The sequence below is a fragment of the Onychostoma macrolepis genome, chromosome 19 (genome assembly GCF_012432095.1).
Source record: "Onychostoma macrolepis isolate SWU-2019 chromosome 19, ASM1243209v1, whole genome shotgun sequence".
Classification (NCBI taxonomy): Eukaryota; Metazoa; Chordata; class Actinopteri; order Cypriniformes; family Cyprinidae; genus Onychostoma; species Onychostoma macrolepis.
The window spans coordinates 8,172,729-8,192,871 of NC_081173.1; the positions used below are offsets into that span (position 1 = coordinate 8,172,729).

General features: G+C 37.7%; 3 protein-coding genes across 5 annotated transcripts; 1 reads left to right on the forward strand and 2 right to left on the reverse strand.

The window, feature by feature from the left end:
- Positions 1–17: 17 nt before the first annotated feature.
- Positions 18–4,265, forward strand: nelfe (negative elongation factor complex member E). The gene is made up of 11 exons (XM_058754027.1): positions 18–129; positions 299–383; positions 685–754; positions 857–1,002; positions 1,100–1,174; positions 1,607–1,644; positions 1,740–1,999; positions 2,163–2,307; positions 2,612–2,666; positions 3,756–3,858; positions 3,984–4,265. Exons 2-11 carry the CDS (start codon positions 309–311, stop codon positions 4,052–4,054), a joined length of 1,038 nt encoding a protein of 345 aa, XP_058610010.1. The 5' UTR covers positions 18–129; positions 299–308; the 3' UTR covers positions 4,055–4,265.
- Positions 4,266–6,364: 2,099 nt separating this feature from the next.
- LOC131525764 (zinc finger and BTB domain-containing protein 12-like) lies at positions 6,365–10,407 on the reverse strand. Of its 3 annotated transcripts, none has more exons than XM_058753695.1 (4): positions 10,297–10,407; positions 9,108–9,324; positions 8,094–8,366; positions 6,365–7,733 (listed from the first exon to the last, which is right to left on the reverse strand). In XM_058753695.1, exons 2-4 carry the CDS (start codon positions 9,315–9,317, stop codon positions 6,693–6,695), a joined length of 1,524 nt encoding a protein of 507 aa, XP_058609678.1. In that variant the 5' UTR covers positions 9,318–9,324; positions 10,297–10,407; the 3' UTR covers positions 6,365–6,692. The 3 variants fall into 3 exon arrangements, with proteins under 3 accessions (XP_058609678.1, XP_058609676.1, XP_058609679.1); XM_058753693.1 differs by lacking the exon at positions 10,297–10,407 and adding an exon at positions 10,094–10,256; XM_058753696.1 differs by lacking the exon at positions 10,297–10,407 and adding an exon at positions 10,094–10,255 and having other exon boundaries at positions 8,094–8,363.
- Positions 10,408–16,575: 6,168 nt separating this feature from the next.
- On the reverse strand, positions 16,576–19,599 carry LOC131525957 (uncharacterized). The gene is made up of 2 exons (XM_058753976.1): positions 19,322–19,599; positions 16,576–17,960 (listed from the first exon to the last, which is right to left on the reverse strand). Exons 1-2 carry the CDS (start codon positions 19,518–19,520, stop codon positions 16,723–16,725), a joined length of 1,437 nt encoding a protein of 478 aa, XP_058609959.1. The 5' UTR covers positions 19,521–19,599; the 3' UTR covers positions 16,576–16,722.
- Positions 19,600–20,143: the final 544 nt, after the last annotated feature.

Here is a 20,143-nt window from a genome sequence, read left to right on the forward strand (position 1 = left end):
ATAAAAAATAATAATTAAGGACAAACTATTTTGTTTGAGCTGGTTCCGCGGATGACAACAGATTACGTCATAATTGTGCGCCGAGTGAGGGATTATTTCAGACGCTTATTCTCAGTTTCTGAATTTAAGGTAATTTAATATGAAGATCTGTCTTTTATGCAGTTTGCATTCTTAAAAAGAAAAGAAAAATGAACACAGCTGTGACGGAAACATCGATAGCGTGTTAATATGGTGATGCATTGATTGGAAAAGATATAGAGCATCTGCTCAAACATTGCTGTTGTTTTTTTCCCTTGAGATCCACGAAAATGGCAATATTTCCCAGCTCACTGACAGACGAGGAGGAAGCACTACAGAAGAAATATGCTAAACTAAAGAAAAAGGTGAAACTATAATATGTTTGTTAAGGCTACATTTTGTAACCGTTAAAAGCACTATCGTAAAATAATAATATTCAAAAAAGTAAAGTCTTATTTAAATTCATAAATACAGGAAAATAATGTTGTCTTAATGTTCCAAAATTCATTAATTATGAAACTGTAAAGCCAGTTCGATGTTGATTCAGTTACTGTATTTTAAGCCCCAGCTGCCAAAGCTGAAAAAGACACATATATGCATATATGTAATAAATAAACAATCCTTTTGACATGTAGTGTGTTATCTACGTTCACTTCCGTCATGTAGAAAAAGGCCCTAATGGCTCTGAAGAAACAGAGCTCCACCAATCAGACGAGTCAGACAGGACTGAAGCGCAGTAAGTCAATTTATGGATTTCTAAACTTTCCAGATGCTCCTGAAATAAGTTTTGCATGAAATCTGTGATCTACGAATGATCTCTCCGATTTTCTCTGTAAAGCTTTGTCAGATCAGCCGGTGGTGGACACAGCGACTGCAACAGAGCAGGCCAAAATGCTGATCAAGTCTGGAGCGATCAGCGCCATCAAATCAGAGAACAAGAACTCAGGCTTCAAGCGCTCCAGAACACTTGAGGGCAAACTGAAAGTAAGAGACGTTTTCACGTCATTAATGGCAAGTCAACATAAATTTGATGAGTTTATTTTTCATACAGAGCTTATTATGGATTTTCTTTGTATCTCAGGATCCTGAGAAAGGTTCTGCCCCAGCATTCCTGCCATTTCAAAGAAGCGTCTCCACAGATGAGGAGCCTCCTGATGTAATGCTGTTTTACACTACGGAAATGATCCACTCAAGGCTGCATTTATTTGATCAAAAATCAGTAATATTTTGAAATATTATTAGAATTTAAAATAACCGTTTTCTATTTGAATATATTTTAAAATGTAATTTATTGCTGTGATGCAAAGCTGAATTTTCAGCACCATTACTCCAGTCTTCAGTGTCACATGATCCTTCAGAAATCATTCTGATATGCTGATTTTTTTTTTTTGTAACACAATAACACATTTTTCACAATATTACTGTTTCTACTTTAATTTGCAGCCTTTTAAAAACATTAAAAAAAAAAAAACTTTTGATTGGTTGTGTCAAAAGTGTGAATGTATGTTATATGTAAATAGGCCTGTTGAGTATATTAAATATTGTCTGTAGACTTGACTTTACACCATGTTGTTTCTTCTTGCTGTAGTCTGCTAAACGAGTCCACAGGAAATCCTTGTATGAGAGGTGAGACTCAGTGTAAAAAAATAATACTCATAATCTAATACCTTCATAGAAACAGTATTACAGTCAAATTTAAAGCTGTTTTCTTCTTCCTATAGTTTTGTTCTTGGAGATCGATCTCGTGATGAAGAGGGAGGAATGTCGAGTCGAGATCCTGAGCGTGATCGGGAAAGAGAGGTGGATTGGGAGAGAGATCGAGAAAGAGACAGAGACCGAGACAGAGAGAGGGACCGTGAAAGAGGCAGGGAGAGAGAACGGGACCGTGAACATGAACGGGACCGGAGCCGGGATAGAGAAAGGGACAGAGAACGAGATCGAGAAAGAGAACGAGACAGAGAGCGGGACGGACCCTACAGACGTAAGTGAATTTGTGCTCAAATAAATCACTTCACGTTCAGTGCTCATTTTGTGTCATTACAGTGTTTGTAAACAACTGAGAATATTTCATGCATTTGCCATTTCTAAATAGTCACTGATAATAAGCGTCGTTCTGTCTAATAATCATCTCTAATGCTGTTCAGGGTCAGACTCGTATCCAGAGCGCAGAGGTGTGCGCAAAGGAAACACTGTGTATGTATACGGCACAGGTTTAGTGGAAGACAGTTTGCGCTCGGCCTTTGCACAACATGGAAACATCATCGACCTTTCGATGGACTCACCACGCAAGTAAGATTGTTTTCTGATTCTTTTGGGCATTTAGAAAGGTTTCTTGAGCATAAAATCCTTTCTCATTATTATCCGTCTTGAAAACAGTTGTGCTGCTTCATATTTTTGTGAAAACTGTGATATATTTTTTTCAAAATATAAATCTTTTGTAACATTGTAAATGTCTTCACTGTCACTTTTGATCAATTTAATGCAGTCTTGCTAAATAAAAGTGATCTTTAATCTTGGTTCCTTCGTTTGAACTGAGAAATGTCTGAGAAAACACAAAATATTTAACTCATTTTTGCCCTCTGTCTCTTACTAGTTGTGCCTTTGTCACCTATGAGAAGATTGAATCAGCAGACCAGGCTGTGACAGAGGTTAGTAGAGCCCATTTAAGGAGCCACTTTCCACACTTTTGTATTGTCATATTTTCATACTTCCTCTCTGTACCTTTTAAGAATTCTATATATAAATGACCTCAGTTTACTTCACATCTAATTATGTAATTTGCATGTGTGTGTATATATATATATATATATATATATATATATGTGTGTATGTTGAAGTCAAAAGTTTAGATCCACCTTTCAGAATCTGCAAAATGTTAATTATTTTACCAAAATAAGAGGGATCATACAAAATGCATGTTATTGTTTATTTAGTATAACTATTATTTTCTCTTGTGGACTGTATGTAAACATCTTTTATGTGAAATATCTTATTCAGGTCAGTACTAAATAAACAATAAATATATATATATATATATATATATATATATATATATATATATATATATATATAAAATCATAAGTGGTGATTAAATACTAGTCGTGATCTGTGTTTGTAAAACTTGAGCAGTTAGCATTTACAAAGTACATCAACGTTATTCAAGTATTATTCAGATACCAATATTGGATTTAATAATATTGTATTTTTTTTTTTTAATTATAGTTTAAGATTTAGAAATGTTATGTGCTTTTGTCATTTTAATTAGTTTTATAATATAAGTTTAGTTTGTAATATTTTATTTCAGTTTTAGTAATTCTAGTACTTCAGCTTGCACTTATTTCAGTTGAAGTTGTTTTATTTTATATTATTTAAGCTGTATTTTAATTACCAAAAACAGTTCTAGATAGTTCTGGTACACTAAAAGCCAACCACACAAGTGATCTGAGGATCCACCGACTACTTTTATGGAAAGTCATGCAAGTGGTCATGTGTTAATGAGCTCATGGTTCTGACATATCAATACCATGTTGATTTCTGATGTTTTGCAGCTTTACATCCATAAAGAGTTTTTGTACTGTGTATATTTAAGCTTGTTTGCATTGCATGTTAACACTCCAGCATTACAAATGCATGGGAAAAAATCAGTTTTCTGTGATAGGACCTTTTGTCAGTATTTAACATAACTTTATTTATTTACTGTAAGAAAACCCTGTTTTTAAACTATTTCTGTCTCTCAGCTGAATGGCACCACTGTGGGTGACGTCAACATCAAAGTCAGCATTGCCAGGAAGCAGCCCATGCTTGATGCTGCCACAGGGAAATCTGTCTGGGCTTCTCTCGGTAAATAAAGACATTTCACTGGGAAATAAAAAAAAACTGTCAAGCAGGCTGAGTGTTGCACACTTGACTAACCCATTTCTATTTCTGTCTTCTTTTCTTGCTCCTGCTTTTTTCGTCCTTCACAGCTGTGCAGAACAGTGCCAAGGGCTCATACAGAGACAAACGGAGCCAGGTCGTCTACACTGAAGATTTTTGAAAACCGTTATTTAGCATATGTTAAACTTGTAAACAGGTCCAGCATTAGATTTTGTCTACATACAGCAGACACTTTGTTTTTCAAAGACGTGATAAAGTAAACATGTTACTTTTCTGTCATTTAATTAGCAGCGTTTACTGCTCAGTGTTTCTGGACATTTAACTCAGTCATGGATTGTCATTGTGTTCAATAAATAATCAATAAACTTTTCCATCAGCGTGCCTGGGTTAACTTCATAATATGGGCAAACTAAAAAACAATTACCTCAGTGAAACATCTATACAGTGCATCTTCAGAGACGGACAGGCAGAAACTATAAGCCTGTTGAGTTTTCACCTGTGACGTCAAGCAAATCTGAGCTTTGTATAATGGGTTTGTGTATGAATAATAACTGATTTACTGCAGACCTCTGCTGTGTGGAACAAGCTTTTCCCCGCAACAATTCACAACATTAGGTGGTATTGATGAAATGAGCTCTAGTTCAGACCTTCCAGTGCTCTTTTTGCCTAAAGGGAAACAGAATACTGAGAACACAAATACAGAGGCATGCACTGTTATATAAACTCTCTGCATACTAAAGAGTAGCATATCAGATTTAATGGGAAACACATAACTTTTTTTTTTTTTTTAAATTGAGAAACTGCAACAATATTTCAGCATTAAGAAACAAAGTCTATAAGCTTACAGTTACAAGAGCCAATGGGTAAATGCACTGTCTGATATGTATCTTATGTGGACAAGGTGCATAAGAATTAGTCTGACAAGTAATAATAGTGTAAAATACAAGTAAATGGTGGTTTTAGGCTGATGTTGGAGATTTTGCTCTTTCCCAGTTGCTCATTCAAGTATGTAAAAGCTGTGACTACAAAAAGCTGCCCACATGTCTCAGTGCGAGGCAGTTGTTATATTAGGATTTGTGAAAAACCATACATATACATGGTGGAATACTTTGTGGAATGGTGGAAACCAAGCTTAATATGTTTAGTTTAGCTTTTTATAAAGAATGCATAGATTGAGTAAAACAATATGAAGAGTTGCCTGAAGGTTCTGGGTGGAAGAGAGGAGATACTCCAGCTGGTGAAAGATGAAGCTTGCAAACAGACGAGCAAGAGGAGGAGAGTCTGGAGATATTATGAGATATGCGAATAAGGGGTAGGTTAGCAGTATTGAGGGGATCAGTGAGAATGCAAGAGCGGAGAAAGAGGGAGTTGTTTAGTTTGTAGTTTATCTACTGGAAGAAAAAGGGAGTGGTGACCTATGGAGAGTGATGGCTTTATATCGAAGGAACAGGAATCCACTAACCTCACTCATTTTCAAGTATTGAATTTTTAGGGGAAGATTTTCTTTTCAGTGATAACAGGAAGAAGCTGCCGGAAGGCAGTTGTCACAGGATTGCCTGGGTGTGTAGAACATGCATTGATGATATAGGAGCAGATCTAGACTGCCAAGAAGGTCAATTTCAAATTCAGTTTATTTCCAACCTGCTTCAGCTCACCTGGCCTGTGACTTTTCAAGTGATCCTGAAGGCCCTGATATCCTTCATTGTGGAGGGGGAAAGAGAGAGCTGGTAGAGCAGTCAACTCAAAGCTAAGAGAGAGGTGACTGAAGTAACTACGATGAAAGAAGGGTGTCTTGATTAGAGTGGTAAACCAGAAGCAGAAAGAATGTTGGAGGTTACATCTGACAAAGCTCTAAGGTTGATGGACGTGTGGTAGGTGCCCCAGGCTAGGTTAAGATTTTAATATGATCTGGTTGACTGATTGCAAGATCGCCTTGGTGCGGGGATGGTGTAGATGGTGATATAATCAGGTTCTGTGTAAGTTGGCAGACATGCTTAAGATGTATATAAAGGCAAACAAAAGCTGCCCTGCCTCACAATGGCAGTTCATAGAATTTGTGAAAATGGGAGGGCTTTGCCAAGTCTTGCCCAGAGGGAACCAAATCAAAAAGAATTGTTGAATAAAGTCACACAAAAAATATTCTTGTAGCTCCATAAAATTATGACTGAACATGGACTATTTTAACGATGTCCTTACTACCTTTCTGGGCCTTGAATGTAATAGTTACTATTGTTGTCTATGCAGGGTCAGAAAGCTCTCGTATTTCATCAAAAATATCTTAATTTGTGTTCCGAAGATGAACAAAGGTCTTGCAGGTTTGGAACGACATGAGGGTGAGTAATTAATGGCAGAAATTTTAGGGTGAACTACCCCTTTAATGGGGTAAAATATCTAAGAAAGATCGCAGCTGGACTGAAGGCACTGACAGAGATGCAGCATGCAGTAATTCCCAACAGGTACCTGTATATTTAACAGTGGAGTCACTATTGTTTGGACCCTATTGATTTTTATTGTATATTGTACAAAAAACAGTTAAATATATTATTTTGTGTTCAACAGAAGAAAGTCAGAGGAGAAAGTCATAGGTTTGACACAACATTAGAGTGAATAAATCATGGCAGAATTTTCATTTTTAGGCAAATTATTTTACTGAATAATCAGTCATTCATTCACTCCAGGCTATAGAGCTCAAATGCATAGTAATTACTTATCGATTTCAAAGACATTTTCATGGCTGTGCAAAGTTAAAATAGAGAAGTGTATAATGAAAAAATATCATTTTCATTATAACACCTACTTTACCTATTCAAATATGATTTAAACCCTAGCCCAGCACCACCCTCATTGTTTTGCTGCATCTCCATGTGGTTTTGGGGCATGGTCTTTCCGTGTTGCTCCATCAGGTGACGGCGTAGAGCAGACTTGTGGGCAAAGCTGACATGGCAGTACGCGCACACATACGGGCGCTCTCCACTGTGCACATTCATGTGGTCATACAGTGTTGACTTTTGAGTGAAGGTCTTTTGGCACAGGGGGCAACAGTGGAGCTTGGAAACTCCACGGTGGACGATCATGTGGCGATTGAGGATATTAAAGTGGCTGAAGTGCTTCCCGCAGCATGGACACACGTACAGCCGGTGTGACACCAGGGAATGCATGGCTAAGTCCTGCAATGAGCAAAGCGCTAGTCCGCACTGCTCGCACACCACTGGTCCCGCTACACAGGACGTGGATCCCACCTCTGCCACAGACTCGTCAGCAGCTCCGTGTTCATTTGTATGTGTCCCGACTCCCATTCCCTCTTCCCCGCTGGAAGCTTCCACACCAAAGTGTGCAGGACCTCCATCAGGGCCAATCTCTTCTCCTTGTCCCTCTCCAGGCCTGTACTCAATGCGGATGGCACCGTCTGCGAGATGCTGATTGGACTTGTAATCGGCCTGAAAGTCCACTCCAAAATCATCCATTGTCTCATCTGGCGTCGGAAGGTGCTCCTGATAATCCTGATAGTTACCCATGAGCTTGCGGTCTTTGAATATGTACCGCTTCCTGTGTTTAAAGCCTCTTCCTCTGCCTCCCCTGTGCTCTCCGTGCCGTCGTCTCCACATGCGACCCGCCCCTCTGATGCCGTTGCCTTTGGCTCGCCCTTCCATATTGGGCTCCTCTATATCTGCGTCCAGCTGACCGTGGTCATCCAACACAACAACAGCTTCTCTGTCTTCCTCCTCAGCACCAGAGGTCTTCTCTGGGTCCTGATGTTCATCGTTGATCTGCACCTGAATGATGTCACTCTCAGGCCCGTCCTCTCCCACGAATTGGCCAGATGCATCTGATCCTCTAACCTGTTATGGTAAAAACATAAATTAGTAAACCACAGCCAAGCAAACTACCACACTAAGAGCTGATCTAATACTTTTGGGTGTTCAGATTGGTTCAGACAGGTCTTTTTGTAAAATGCAAATCATCTGTGGTGCAAGGGAAACTACCCAATAAGGTTGGATGATATATTGAATATTCATGATCTGCAATGATTTGACTGGTGGTATTGTGAATGTTACAATAATTCTAATGAAATGTTTCCAAAAGAGCATTATACAAATTTCCAGATCCTTCATTGTCTCAATGAGCATTATTAGCTTCTATAGCAAATCCAACATAGATTTACATGGATGTTGGAGAGATCCCAGTGAATGAGTACTTACACTGACAATCACTGGCATAGACGGATAGTCTTCTGATTTCACAGTCTGAATAGACTTGGTTGAGGTTGAGACATTTACAACTGGGCTGCAGCTCTGGGGCTGCATGTACTGGCTCAGGGCTCCTCTGCATTTCTCCACCACATGCTCCATCTGCAGGTAGCTGGCTGCAGTCAGGTAGTTCACAATCTCTTTGGCACTGAACTGCAGCATCCCTGTGTAACAGGACTGGAGGAGCTCACATACCACCGCTGAGCTGTGCAACATTGACACCTGCTGGATAGACAAAGTACTTGTTGACAGAATCAAAACAACTACTGTTAATATAAAAATAAAATTAAAAATAATCATGTCCATCTAGCAAAAGTATGCTCCGATTTTTTAAGCAACACCAAACAGAACTGCATAAATTTAAACAACAAATACCAAAGGTCCATTCGCACCAAGTACAATAACTATACGGTTAACTACTGTATATTTGCGTCCATACCAATGCACGACAACATTCTGTATATTATAATCACGTGCTGGACTTATGTTGTCTGCCACTTTATATGCTCAACCTCTCTAAAGCTGGAAGGAATTTAATTGCCTGTCAATGTTTTATTGTTCATCAGCTAGAAAACAAAATCACTCTGAAAATGATTTCAATGATACATTTCTCTGTTGTTCCATATTCTCATAAAAATGTAAATTTTTATTTTTAAATTATTTAAATTTTTTTCATTATTGTCCCTTAACACCAAGTGCCACCAAGCCATATCTAAAACATTTAAGAGACAATGAGATTACTTAAAATAGTTCAAATGAAAATGTATATCAACATTTTTGCATGCTTTTAAGGGATGAGTTCATCTAAAATCAATGACACGAAAACTGATGTGCATCAAAAGCGGTTATTACTTCAGGCTGTCCAGATGTTATTAGATTTTACCTTATACATAAAAAAATAAGATGCACCGAAGTAACACTAATCATACAGAAGATTTCACAGAACTTGACAACAAATGGCTTTACCTGTAGCTCTGATGAGGGGTTCATGAGAAACTGGTCCCTGAGAAAAACAGAGCAAGCAGCCAGTACGACCTTGTGACCCTTGAACATGCGCCTGCCTCCCGCCACAATGGTAACATCACAGAAGTGCTGCTGTGTCCGCAGGAAGTTCATGTTACTCAGGGCGGTGTCTCCATGCCCAGGCAAACGGAAACTCACTACATCCACTTCCATGTTTTTACTACAGGAAGCAAAAGAAAAAATATGTATATAATTACTATTTGATATGATTTCATATGAATGCCCACAAAACAAACATCTACACTTAAAAAAGATCAAGTTACTGTCACTACAATAGTTGCATCTCAAAACCATACAGTCACTGTTGGAAAGAGCTTGAATGTACAGAAGATGCTGGAAATCCAAACAATATGCAGGACATGGAGAATATTTCTGAAGAATTGTGGGTTGTTTAACTGCTCAGGGCTGCTTTTCCAAAAGCATCGTAAGCCTAAGTAGACCGTAGAACCATTGATACCAATGATGCTCTTGAGAAACACAGCCCAGGACAAACAAGGGACTCATGAACAACTATCACAAAATATAAAATCAGCTGTAGATCAATAACAACACACAGTATTAAGAATTAAGCCTACATTTTGTTTAGTTATAAATATATTGAGTTATTATTAAATACATTGTTCAGGTATGATCCGTCTCACTATTTTTGTTAACTTATTAACATTTTGCAGATTCTGAAAGGTGTGTAAACGTATGATTTCAACTATATATTTATAATTAGAGTAAAGCAGCAGCACGGTCTTCGTTGTATGTATTCTGTGTCATCAGTGTTATTGTTTACATCAGTGTTAAGCTAAAGTAGCTGGCACTGTAGCATCTTTTGTTTCAGACAGACTGTTTAACACACTACCCTCAATACACTTCACTGATCTGATCTTGAGTGATTTAGTGAAGAGAAATACATAATTATACAACACACACGAACACACATTTATGATATCTAGATATCAGTGCATCTCCATCAACTGGACGAGCGAAGACACCGAACTAAAACACTCGCACTGATCTCGTTGTCTTTATGTGTCTGATTTCGGTCATTCCTACTAACGTTATATATTTTCTATTGTGCTCTGTGTGTTTTAAAACAATTACGGCTAAGATTCGCAGAATGAAATGAAGTCATGAAACTTACCAAGAAATATTGAATACGAAAGATGATTTTCAGAATAAAAGCCCCCTTTGGACAACAATAAACCAATGGTTTGTAACCTGGGTTTCGGGACCCCCGGGGGTCTCAAAGCGGTAAAGGGGGTCGTGGGAAAAATGTTAATTTTGAACGAGTGTACTCGCCTAATGGCCCCATCTACCGGCGAAATAATATAAAGTTTAATAAATTGAAAGCGTCACTGGTTGACATGGCAACCGCAATGGCAGAGGGGCTCAGAAAATCCACATGTATTAACTTTGTAAAGTAAAAAAAAAAATAAATAAATAATAATTTCTTATTCATAGAAAGTCCTTTGATTCATATCACATCGAGGCAGTCAGAGTTGTGCGACCTGCAATCGCCGTTTACGGATCCCATAGGAATGAATGGGAAGAGCCGTAAACTGAATCCCACCTGTCGCAAAAAGTCAGTGACTTTTCTTATAAAACGGCGGGGTTTTTTTTCGTGGTAAACTCTAAAAATAATTCAATCCAGAAGTATTGTTTAGTGTAAAACATGTTGAAGATTAGCAAATAGGCTGTCGATTTATTAAATGATAAGCTGTTTCCTCAAAAAAAAGCTGTTTATTCAGCGTAGTGAAGCCTCTCCTCCATTGATATTCATTCAAAAAAAAATAAATAAATAAAATTAAAACAAATTCGGCCTCTGGTCTCCTTTCCCACGTGCTGCCAGACCGGAAGCGTTAGCTTTAGACTTGCCTGCCCTTCTATGGTCCTCACTGCAGAACACAAGATCCAGGGGGGTGTGGTTGGCTAGATCCAACTCCTCCCATCATTTACCTAAACCTACCCGTCTCCACCCCCTGATCCCTAAACCCACCCATCCCCATCCATAGACATAATATACGTAGACGCCTCGTACAACGCAGCCGCCATCTTGGATCACAATGCGCCCCTCCTGCATTTATTTCTACTGAGGAATGTGTATCCCCAACTACAATAATCATAACTCCCCGAATTTTTACCGGATTTTCACACGGTTTGGTTTGTTACAAACGGCAGAGATTTAGTTATGATACAGGACGCTGTCACACATTGAAAAATACGTGCTTTCATGCTAAAAGACTTTGTATTATGCTCTTTAGCAAAGACATGGTAGGCTGTGGCATATTGATAAATGTATAAATGAATGAATTTTATATTTTAATAAAGAAACAAGTTTGATTGTTCATTTGAATTTATTTCTCTCTCTCTCTCTCACACACACACACACACACGTGAAAAGAACTTAAAATAATAGTGGAAACAACTTAAAATACGCCATAATGTTTGCTCATAAAGGTAAGAGTAATACATCATTCGGAACTGTAAAGGGTCTACTTTTATTTGTGTGCATTCACGATATCAACAAAACCTTGTGCTTTTATTAAAATAAATAGGAAAACAGAGGATAGGCTTGCTGTCTCGTCTTGAGGAGCGCTTCAATGATGAACCGAAACTCAACGAATTGAGTCACAAATATGATAAATATATCTATAGAAAGCTTTAAATGACTACTTTAAAACGAAATAATTCAAATCGAAAACAAAAACTCTTTCATTATGTAATCCGTAAAGATGCATTTCTCTCTAAAGGCTCGTCCAATGAGGAGATGGCAAGCCATTTTTCATCACCATCTAAAATATAAAAATAAGGAAAAGCCTAAAACAGGCCCGATTATATTTTTTCTGATTTTTACGTTGCTCTGCTCTTAATTTCTTAACATTTGCAACGTAATTTTGTCTGCATGTGAATTATTTATTAGCCTATTTTTTAATCCATGCAGCAAAATGCTTTAAAAACAGCTGTAAAAATTACTTTATTGCATTCCAGATGATTTTAAAGAACTTTTCACTATAAATTTTACGGGTAGCTTGAATGTAAAACATTGTCATGACTTTCGTTGTATTCCCATTTGTAAAATAGGCTACCTGACCTGATTATAAGATACCTGGATCTTTGTTCTGCAGTGAGGGGCTACTGCTTCTAGGGGCTTTGGCGGAGCTACATGGTGGCCAACGCACACTAACATCTGTTTGGCCATCCCAGGTGCTACGAGATGTCTTGCGATTGACTTGTTTTAATGCTATTACGTTGTAAGAAACGTTGGAACACTTTTAGCCAAAAATCTGAAATTGCAGATTTGCTAATTAAATCGGATGAATTATACTTATCAAAGGCTAGGGGTGCTTATATAAGATCCAGGAAAAAATGGCTGAAGAGGGAGAACTCAATTCCGCATATTTTTTTAAGCTTGAAAAGCGTAATTTTACCCTCTCAACAATTGAATAACTATGTGTTGATGGCAAAATTGTTAAAGGTCCAAAGGAAATAGCAAACTACAGTGCCAGTTTTTATAAGAATCTTTATAGTTCAAGGTATTCTGAGCAGACAGTGTCCTCAGTAGACTCAGTTAATTATGTTAAGGTTATATCTGAAAGTGATAGCATTGTTACTCCTGAGGAAGTACAAAGAGCAATTAAGAGTTTGAAAAACAATAAATCCCCAGGGTGTGAGGGACTTACTCCCTTTTTAACGGTTTAGAGAAAGTATTGAAAAAGAGGCTTTACCTCCTATCATAACGTTAATTCCTAAGAAAGATCTTACCAACTTAGACAATTGGTCACCCATCACACTCCTTAACAATGACTATAACATTTCCGCCATATTATTTGCTAAATGACTTAAAGGTTGTTTGGATACTGTTATAGATGAGACTCAGTCTGGATTTACAGTGCACAGCATAAATGAGTACACCCCCTCTGAATAAATATAAAGATGTATTTTCTTAATGATCACTAATAATTCATGGAAAGATGGCAAAATTGAAATGTATTAAACATATACTTAATAAAAACAACAAAATATATGCCAATATTTTCTGTAAGATAAGTAAATTAGCCAATTTTGTATGAAGGATTGCAGAAACGAGTACACCCTAGATTTAATTCAGCAAATGTATAGTATTGTAGTACTTAGTATGTCCTCCAGAACTTTAAGTATACTGCTCTGACCCTCTTAGCACTGAGTGTACAAGTTCATGACAAATCTTCACATCTGTCCTGTTTCACTCCTGGAAGAAGACCTCCTTAAATGCTCTGGTCTTTAATGGTGAGTTTTGCTCAGCTCGTCTCTACAGAATCCCCCGCAGCTTTCTCAAGTGCGCTAAGATTGAGTGAAATAAATGTCCACTGACGGATTTTGACCTTGGAAGAATGAATATCTTCATTGTCATGCTGAAAAAATGCCCAAAAATGCAGGGAATGAGGGGAGGGTAGCATCTATCACACAGTGGTGTGTGAATTCATGACAGCGTTGATAAAGCACAACTCCCTCACACCTTCAGCACTCACTCATCCTTATATAAGAGCTTTACTACCACTGAACGTCACTGTGGGTACCGAGCACTTCTCACTGTACTCCTCCTCTAGCAACACCACAACATTTTGGATCCGAAATGATTGACTTGGTCTCTTGAGACCAGAGTATGGATTCCCAGAAGTCTCTATTTTGTAAATATAGGCCTTGGAAGAGGTTAAATGAGTTTATTTTGCTTTGGCTAATTCTAGCGGTGACAACAACCATGCATGTCACTTCTGCAGGCTGCGTCATACTCTGTTAGATAAAGTGTCACTCTTTTCATAGCTTTTGCCGGCTCTGAGACACTTGCATGTTATTTCTCCTGCTCTTTTTCTAGCAAAAATTCACTCATCACTAAATGAAAACTTAAAGTGAAGACCTGATTATTTCAGGAGCCTTGTCACAAGTCCATTGTTTTTTAATGTCGGTGCTACTTCTGCTATATTTTCACACTTAAAACAATAATTTGGTATTCCTCTTGTAACATTGTCCTCTTTTATGCTAAGAAATAAGTCACCTGGCAGTTCTCTCCCAAGTGGTTCCACTGCTGCCAGCATTAAGTCTGAGTATGATTCAGTGGGCTACATAACACTTTTAATTGTCAGGAAATTACTTGTCTTTAAAAGTTTTGGTTCAATATACTTACCCGTTGATCAAAAAATAACCTTAAACCTAAACACTTTTTTGTTTTAGTTTTATTTAGTAACTTTCAGGAGAGTGTACTCATTTTTGAAACACAACATTTTATCACTTTGATAAGAAAATCTTATTTTGCTGAATAATTTTGACATTCTTCTTTGGTAATTGATCAAGCAGGCTTGATGGAACATTATACAGTGGGGCAAAAAAGTATTTAGTCAGCCACCAATTGTGCAAGTTCTCCCACTTAAAAAGATGAGAGAGGCCTGTAATTTTCATCATAGGTATACCTCAACTATGAGAGACAAAATGAGAAAAAAAAATCCAGAAAATCACATTGTAGGATTTTTAAAGAATTAATTGGTAAATTCCTCGGTAAAATAAGTATTTGGTCACCTACAAACAAGCAAGATTTCTGGCTCTCACAGACCTGTAACTTCTTCTTTAAGAGGCTTCTCTGTCCTCGACTCGTTACCTGTATTAATGGCACATGTTTGAACTTGTTATCAGTATAAAAGACACCTGTCCACAACCTCAAACAGTCCAACTCCAAACTCCACCATGGCCAAGACCAAAGAGCTGTCAAAGGACACCAGAAACAAAATTGTAGACCTGCGCCAGGCTGGGAAGACTGAATCTGCAATAGGTAAGCAGCTTGGTGTGAAGAAATCAACTGTGGGAGCAATTATTAGAAAATGGAAGACATACAAGACCACTGATAATCTCCCTCGATCTGGGGCTCCACGCAAGATCTCACCCCGTGGGGTCAAAATGATTACAAGAACTGTGAGCAAAAATCCCAGAACTACACGGGGGGACCTAGTGAATGACCTGCAGAGAGCTGGGACCAAAGTAACAAAGGCTACCATCAGTAACACACTGCGCCTCCAGGGACTCAAATCCTGCAGTGCCAGACGTGTCCGGCCCGTCTGAAGTTTGCTAGAGAGCATTTGGATGATGAAGAAGAGGATTGGGACAATGTCATATGGTCAGATGAAACCAAAATAGAACTTTTTGGTAAAAACTCAACTTGTCGTGTTTGGAGGAGAAAGAATGCTGAGTTGCATCCAAAGAACACCATACCTACTGTGAAGCATGGGGGTGGAAACATCATGCTTTGGGGCTGTTTTTCTGCAAAGGGACCAGGACGACTGATCCGTGTAAACGAAAGAATGAATGGGGCCATGTATCGTGAGATTTTGAGTGAAAACCTCCTTCCATCAGCAAGGGCATTGAAGATGAAACGTGGCTGGGTCTTTCAGCATGACAATGATCCCAAACACACCGCCTGGCAACGAAGGAGTGGCTTCGTAGAAGCATTTCAAGGTCCTGGAGTGGCCTAGCCAGTCTCCAGATCTCAACCCCATCGAAAATCTTTGGAGTCCGTGTTGCCCAGCGACAGCCCCAAAACATTACTGCTCTAGAGGAGATCTGCATGGAGGAATGGGCCAAAATACCAGCAACAGTGTGTGAAAACCTTGTGAAGACTTACAGAAAACGTTTGACCTCTTGTCATTGCCAACAAAGGGTATATAACAAAGTATTGAGATGAAATTTTGTTATTGACCAAATACTTATTTTCCACCATAATTTGCAAATAAATTCCTTAAAAATCCTACAATGTGATTTTCTGGATTTTTTTTTTTTCTCATTTTGTCTCTCATAGTTGAGGTATACCTATGATGAAAATTACAGGCCTCTCTCATCTTTTTAAGTGGGAGAACTTGCACAATTGGTGGCTGACTAAATACTTTTTTGCCCCACTGTATCTCCAAAGAACCCTAACATGACATCTAAGTAAAGAGTAATTGCTGAATTTAAGTTTTAGAGGGGATGTACTCATTTATGCTGTGCACTGTATAATAAATAATAATAAAGCTTTTGATTCAGTTGAACATAAATTTATATTTAAATCAGTAGAAAATTTAAATCAGGCCTGATGTCATTTAACTTAATCAGTTGCTAGATGTTCTCCCAGCTAAATCTTTTCAAAATGTCTTGCTTTTTCAGTCCTTTATTGCCCCCGTGCCAACTTTTTTGAGACCTGTAGCAGGCATCAAATTTGAAATGAGCTCATTTAGTGGATAAGTGTAAAATTTCTGTTTAAACATTAGTCATGTTATCTATGTTCTATTGTGAATAAAACATTGGCTCATACGATTCGAAAATCTTTTAGTTTTCATTTTATTCAAATAATAATAAAAAAAAAATGTCCCAACATTTCCGGAATTCAGGTTGTAGTTAGAAAATCATTAAAGATCAAGCATAAGTCAAAGAAAAATTTATATACAAATGACATACACAGTGCAACTTGTCATATGCTAAATCTGCTACTAATATTAATGCTGTACACAATCAGTTACAGTAAATTTAATTATAGCAAAATAAAGGTTTTATAACCACTTGTCAGTGTCTATGATATATTTTTCTGTTGAATTAATGACTTGTCCAAATTAGATAATGCAGAACATACGAGTAATATTTTATCAACTGTTGCCACTGTGTCTTTGGGTCTTCGCTTGACCAAGTTTATGGGGAGTGTTTGTTGCAGAATACAGTAATTTTTAATGCGGCCAATAGCTCTTTCCACATGAATCCTCATCCTTGACATGTGACGTGACACGGACACTTCCTGTCCTGAAAGCGGTGTCTTTCCATGAGTTGAAGCTGGTATGAGTAGCTGGACCCCTTTTGCAGCAAAATACTCAGGGAAATTAAACCCTCTGTCAGCCATGACAATGTCTCCTTCTTCCAAAAGATCAATTAAACCAGATGATTTGGTGATTGTTTTGTGACTGGCTCTCCCACCCCAAGACTTGGAAAGGAATGTGATTGACCCTCTTGGACTGATGCCAACCAGGAATTTTATTGTGTTGTGGGACTTATAGTTGGAGCAGGTCATTGCTCTTGCACTGAGTGATGTTGGTTGATCAATGATTATCTCGCTGCAGTCTATGATACATCTCACTGAATTGAAAGGGGGGCTTCTGAACAGGACAGGAAGATTCTTTTTAATTTCTTCCCTTGAAGGCCAATGAATTAGAGAGGTGAAACGCTGTGCCATTATGTTCAACCAGTCATGAAATATGGCAGAGATTGTTGCACAACTGCAATGAAACCTGAAGGCAAGATCTTTATGAGGGAGGCCAAGTCTCAGTTTCATTAAGACCAAGTAAAACTGGAGAGCTGTTGGAGGACTCAGTGTTCTCGGACTCCAAGCAGTGGTGAGATACGTCAGAAGTGCGTAGAAGACTTGGGATGAACGAAGGCCAGTGTAGAAGTGAATGATCTGATCATCCTTTAAATCCACATCGGATTTCAGTTGTTTCCTCTCACAGGTGAGCATTTGAACCTTTGACTCTAGGCTTCTCACTTGCTCTTTGTAAGATATGCTCAGTTTCTCCATGTCTCCAATATCCCTCATAGTGAGATCTGTTCCAACACACATATCACTGTAGGACTTAACTTCTGTTACATCTGTGTCCATGTCCTCTACTTCCTCCGTAGGCTGAACTGTAGTGCTCATCTCATATACCTCTGATGCTCGTCTCAGAGACCTCTGATATCGGTCCATTTTTCTGGAGCGGTCAGGTCTGTGTGGAAGCTTTGATGGAATGTAGTCTGGACTTAGAGGGTCATCTGATGGCTTGCCTAAAGACAAAAGTAGTAAAACATTATTGGGATAAGCTACAGCTTTCATACATCACTGGTTGATGAGTTTTTGTCTTGCTTCCAGTCCAAATATCTAACAATTTTATGTCAAGACGCATTTACTAAACAAGTAAAACGTATCGTCTTGTTTTTTAAAAAAAAAAAAAAAATTAAATTAAGTCAAAGACAAGCAAAATAGTCTGCCAATAGGGTAAGAAAAATCTTTTTTTTCAAACTGAAAACAAGGTTATTTTTCTTATCCCATTAGTAGATAATTTTGCTCGTTTTAAGCAAAAACTCAATTTTGACCGTTTTTTCAGACAACAAGACAATAGTTTTTATTTCTCTAGTAAATGCTTCTTGATTTGAGAACTTTTAGATATTTGGACTGGAAACGAGGCAAAAATACCAAGCAAGAAAGCTTTTTTTTCTTTCTTTTTTGCAGTGAAAATTATGAACATTGAGCAAAAGCCAAGAGCATTTTGGTGAATGATGGACACAAGATGAAAAAAACATTTAACTGTATTAACACTTAATTTCATGCTAGCAGTTGAGTGGTCTCAATTTGTAGATATTCAATTGATATCTACAAATAAACTAACAAGCTACCAGTATGACCACCGCATACCACCCTGTAACACTTTTAAAAGGGTTTTAAATTAGTAAATATTTTAGGTATCATGAAAAATCAATTAACATTTTACAGCATTTGACGACTTTAATTTATATAAATTTACAAAAGTTCATAAAGAACAGTATTGCTTGTTTGTGGATTAACATTTTTGTTTGTGGATTAATCATATGGAAAATCAAGTTAAAACATGAAAACATTTTTTTTATTAAAGAATATTTCTTCAATATTTATTTAATTAATATTTAACTTACCCAGGTTAGTTAAGTTAAATGTTAAAAATGATAATGTCATTGTTACATTAGTGCATGATGGAATTAACATTAAAAAAGCTTAATAAGTGAAGGAAAAAATGTTTACCATTATCTTTTGGGAAGTAATGCAGTTGGCTAATGTAACACAAACAAATTCTTGTAAAGTGCTACACATTGCATCTGTCAGCTGAATAGATAGCTAGACAACTAATGTAAACTGCTACTTTCCTAATTACAGCCCACAGAATATTTAGAAATGAAAACGGAAATAAATCCTGGCTTTTTTTTTTTTTTGTTATACTGTAAATTTATCAAAAAGCTAATGCTAGCTATCTACATATGAAAACAAAGACGGAGCCACAATGCTAGCTTAAATTTAGATTCAACATAACGTTAACTTACTTAACTAGTGAACATACGGGAATACAAATTGATGTAGTAATAATTACTCACTTACAAAAACGGTGTTTACTTACCAGATACAAAATGTGTGCTACATATCCTCGAGTTGCTAGTCGGTATCCAGCCCTCTCTCTTCACTGCTGCAATCCAAGCATCACGTTGCGTTTTGTTTTTCGGAAATCTAAACACTTTAATTTCCGACAGCAAGTTAGTTCCTGGCCTGAGAGAGCATCCAACCACCGAACAGCATGGTCCTAGTTTTAATTTAGCCATTTTTTAATCGCAAGAATAAATAAACTGTCGCAATATCACGGTGTACAAACAATCTCCCGCTAATGTTTTGAATGTGCGCGTCAACTAACCGGAAACGTCCAAGGACCAAAGACGTCACTTCCTTACATGCAGTTGAACTATGACGTCACTTTGTAGGCGGATCGGCGGTTAGCATGAAACTGGTTCCTCGACAAAAGGGACAGGATTTTTCCATAGGCTTTTGGATTATCGCAAAAAATAAGCTCTGTGTTCAGTCATTCATGAAACTTACACGTTTTGCCCATCAAGATAATCTTCCCAACATAATGTAATGTTGACTAATTTTGAAGCCTAAATAAAAGCGCCAGAACTGAAAAGCTAAACTTAGGCTATAAATGAACTACAGCACCACGGTCGCGCGCCTTCAGAGTCAGCACCAGCGCGCTCCCGACAACTGTTTCACTTATTTTTAACATGTTCAGTGAAGGATTTACTCTGTGAATGAATTTTAATCCACGCTACATGAACCGTGTCATATAAACTGGAATAAATACAAAACTAGAGCCAAACTAAAACTGAAATGAGACATTAGTAATAAATAGTATAGTGAATAAATGAAATAATCATAACTAAAGGACATTTGA

What these genes read in the sequence shown, in the direction of transcription:
- nelfe (XM_058754027.1), top strand. Translation starts at nt 309, where the DNA reads ATGGCAATATTTCCCAGCTCACTGACAGACGAGGAGGAAGCACTACAG. An exon ending in CAGATGAGGAGCCTCCTGAT is followed by an intron (nt 1,175 to 1,606) that starts GTAATGCTGTTT and finishes TTCTTGCTGTAG; the next exon opens with TCTGCTAAACGAGTCCACAG. An exon ending in TCGATGGACTCACCACGCAA is followed by an intron (nt 2,308 to 2,611) that starts GTAAGATTGTTT and finishes GTCTCTTACTAG; the next exon opens with TTGTGCCTTTGTCACCTATG.
- LOC131525764 (XM_058753695.1), bottom strand. Translation starts at nt 9,317, where the DNA reads ATGGAAGTGGATGTAGTGAGTTTCCGTTTGCCTGGGCATGGAGACACC. An exon ending in ACCCCTCATCAGAGCTACAG is followed by an intron (nt 8,367 to 9,107) that starts GTAAAGCCATTT and finishes TTGTCTATCCAG; the next exon opens with CAGGTGTCAATGTTGCACAG. An exon ending in CTATGCCAGTGATTGTCAGT is followed by an intron (nt 7,734 to 8,093) that starts GTAAGTACTCAT and finishes TTACCATAACAG; the next exon opens with GTTAGAGGATCAGATGCATC.
- LOC131525957 (XM_058753976.1), bottom strand. Translation starts at nt 19,520, where the DNA reads ATGGCTAAATTAAAACTAGGACCATGCTGTTCGGTGGTTGGATGCTCT. An exon ending in TAGCACACATTTTGTATCTG is followed by an intron (nt 17,961 to 19,321) that starts GTAAGTAAACAC and finishes TTTTGTCTTTAG; the next exon opens with GCAAGCCATCAGATGACCCT.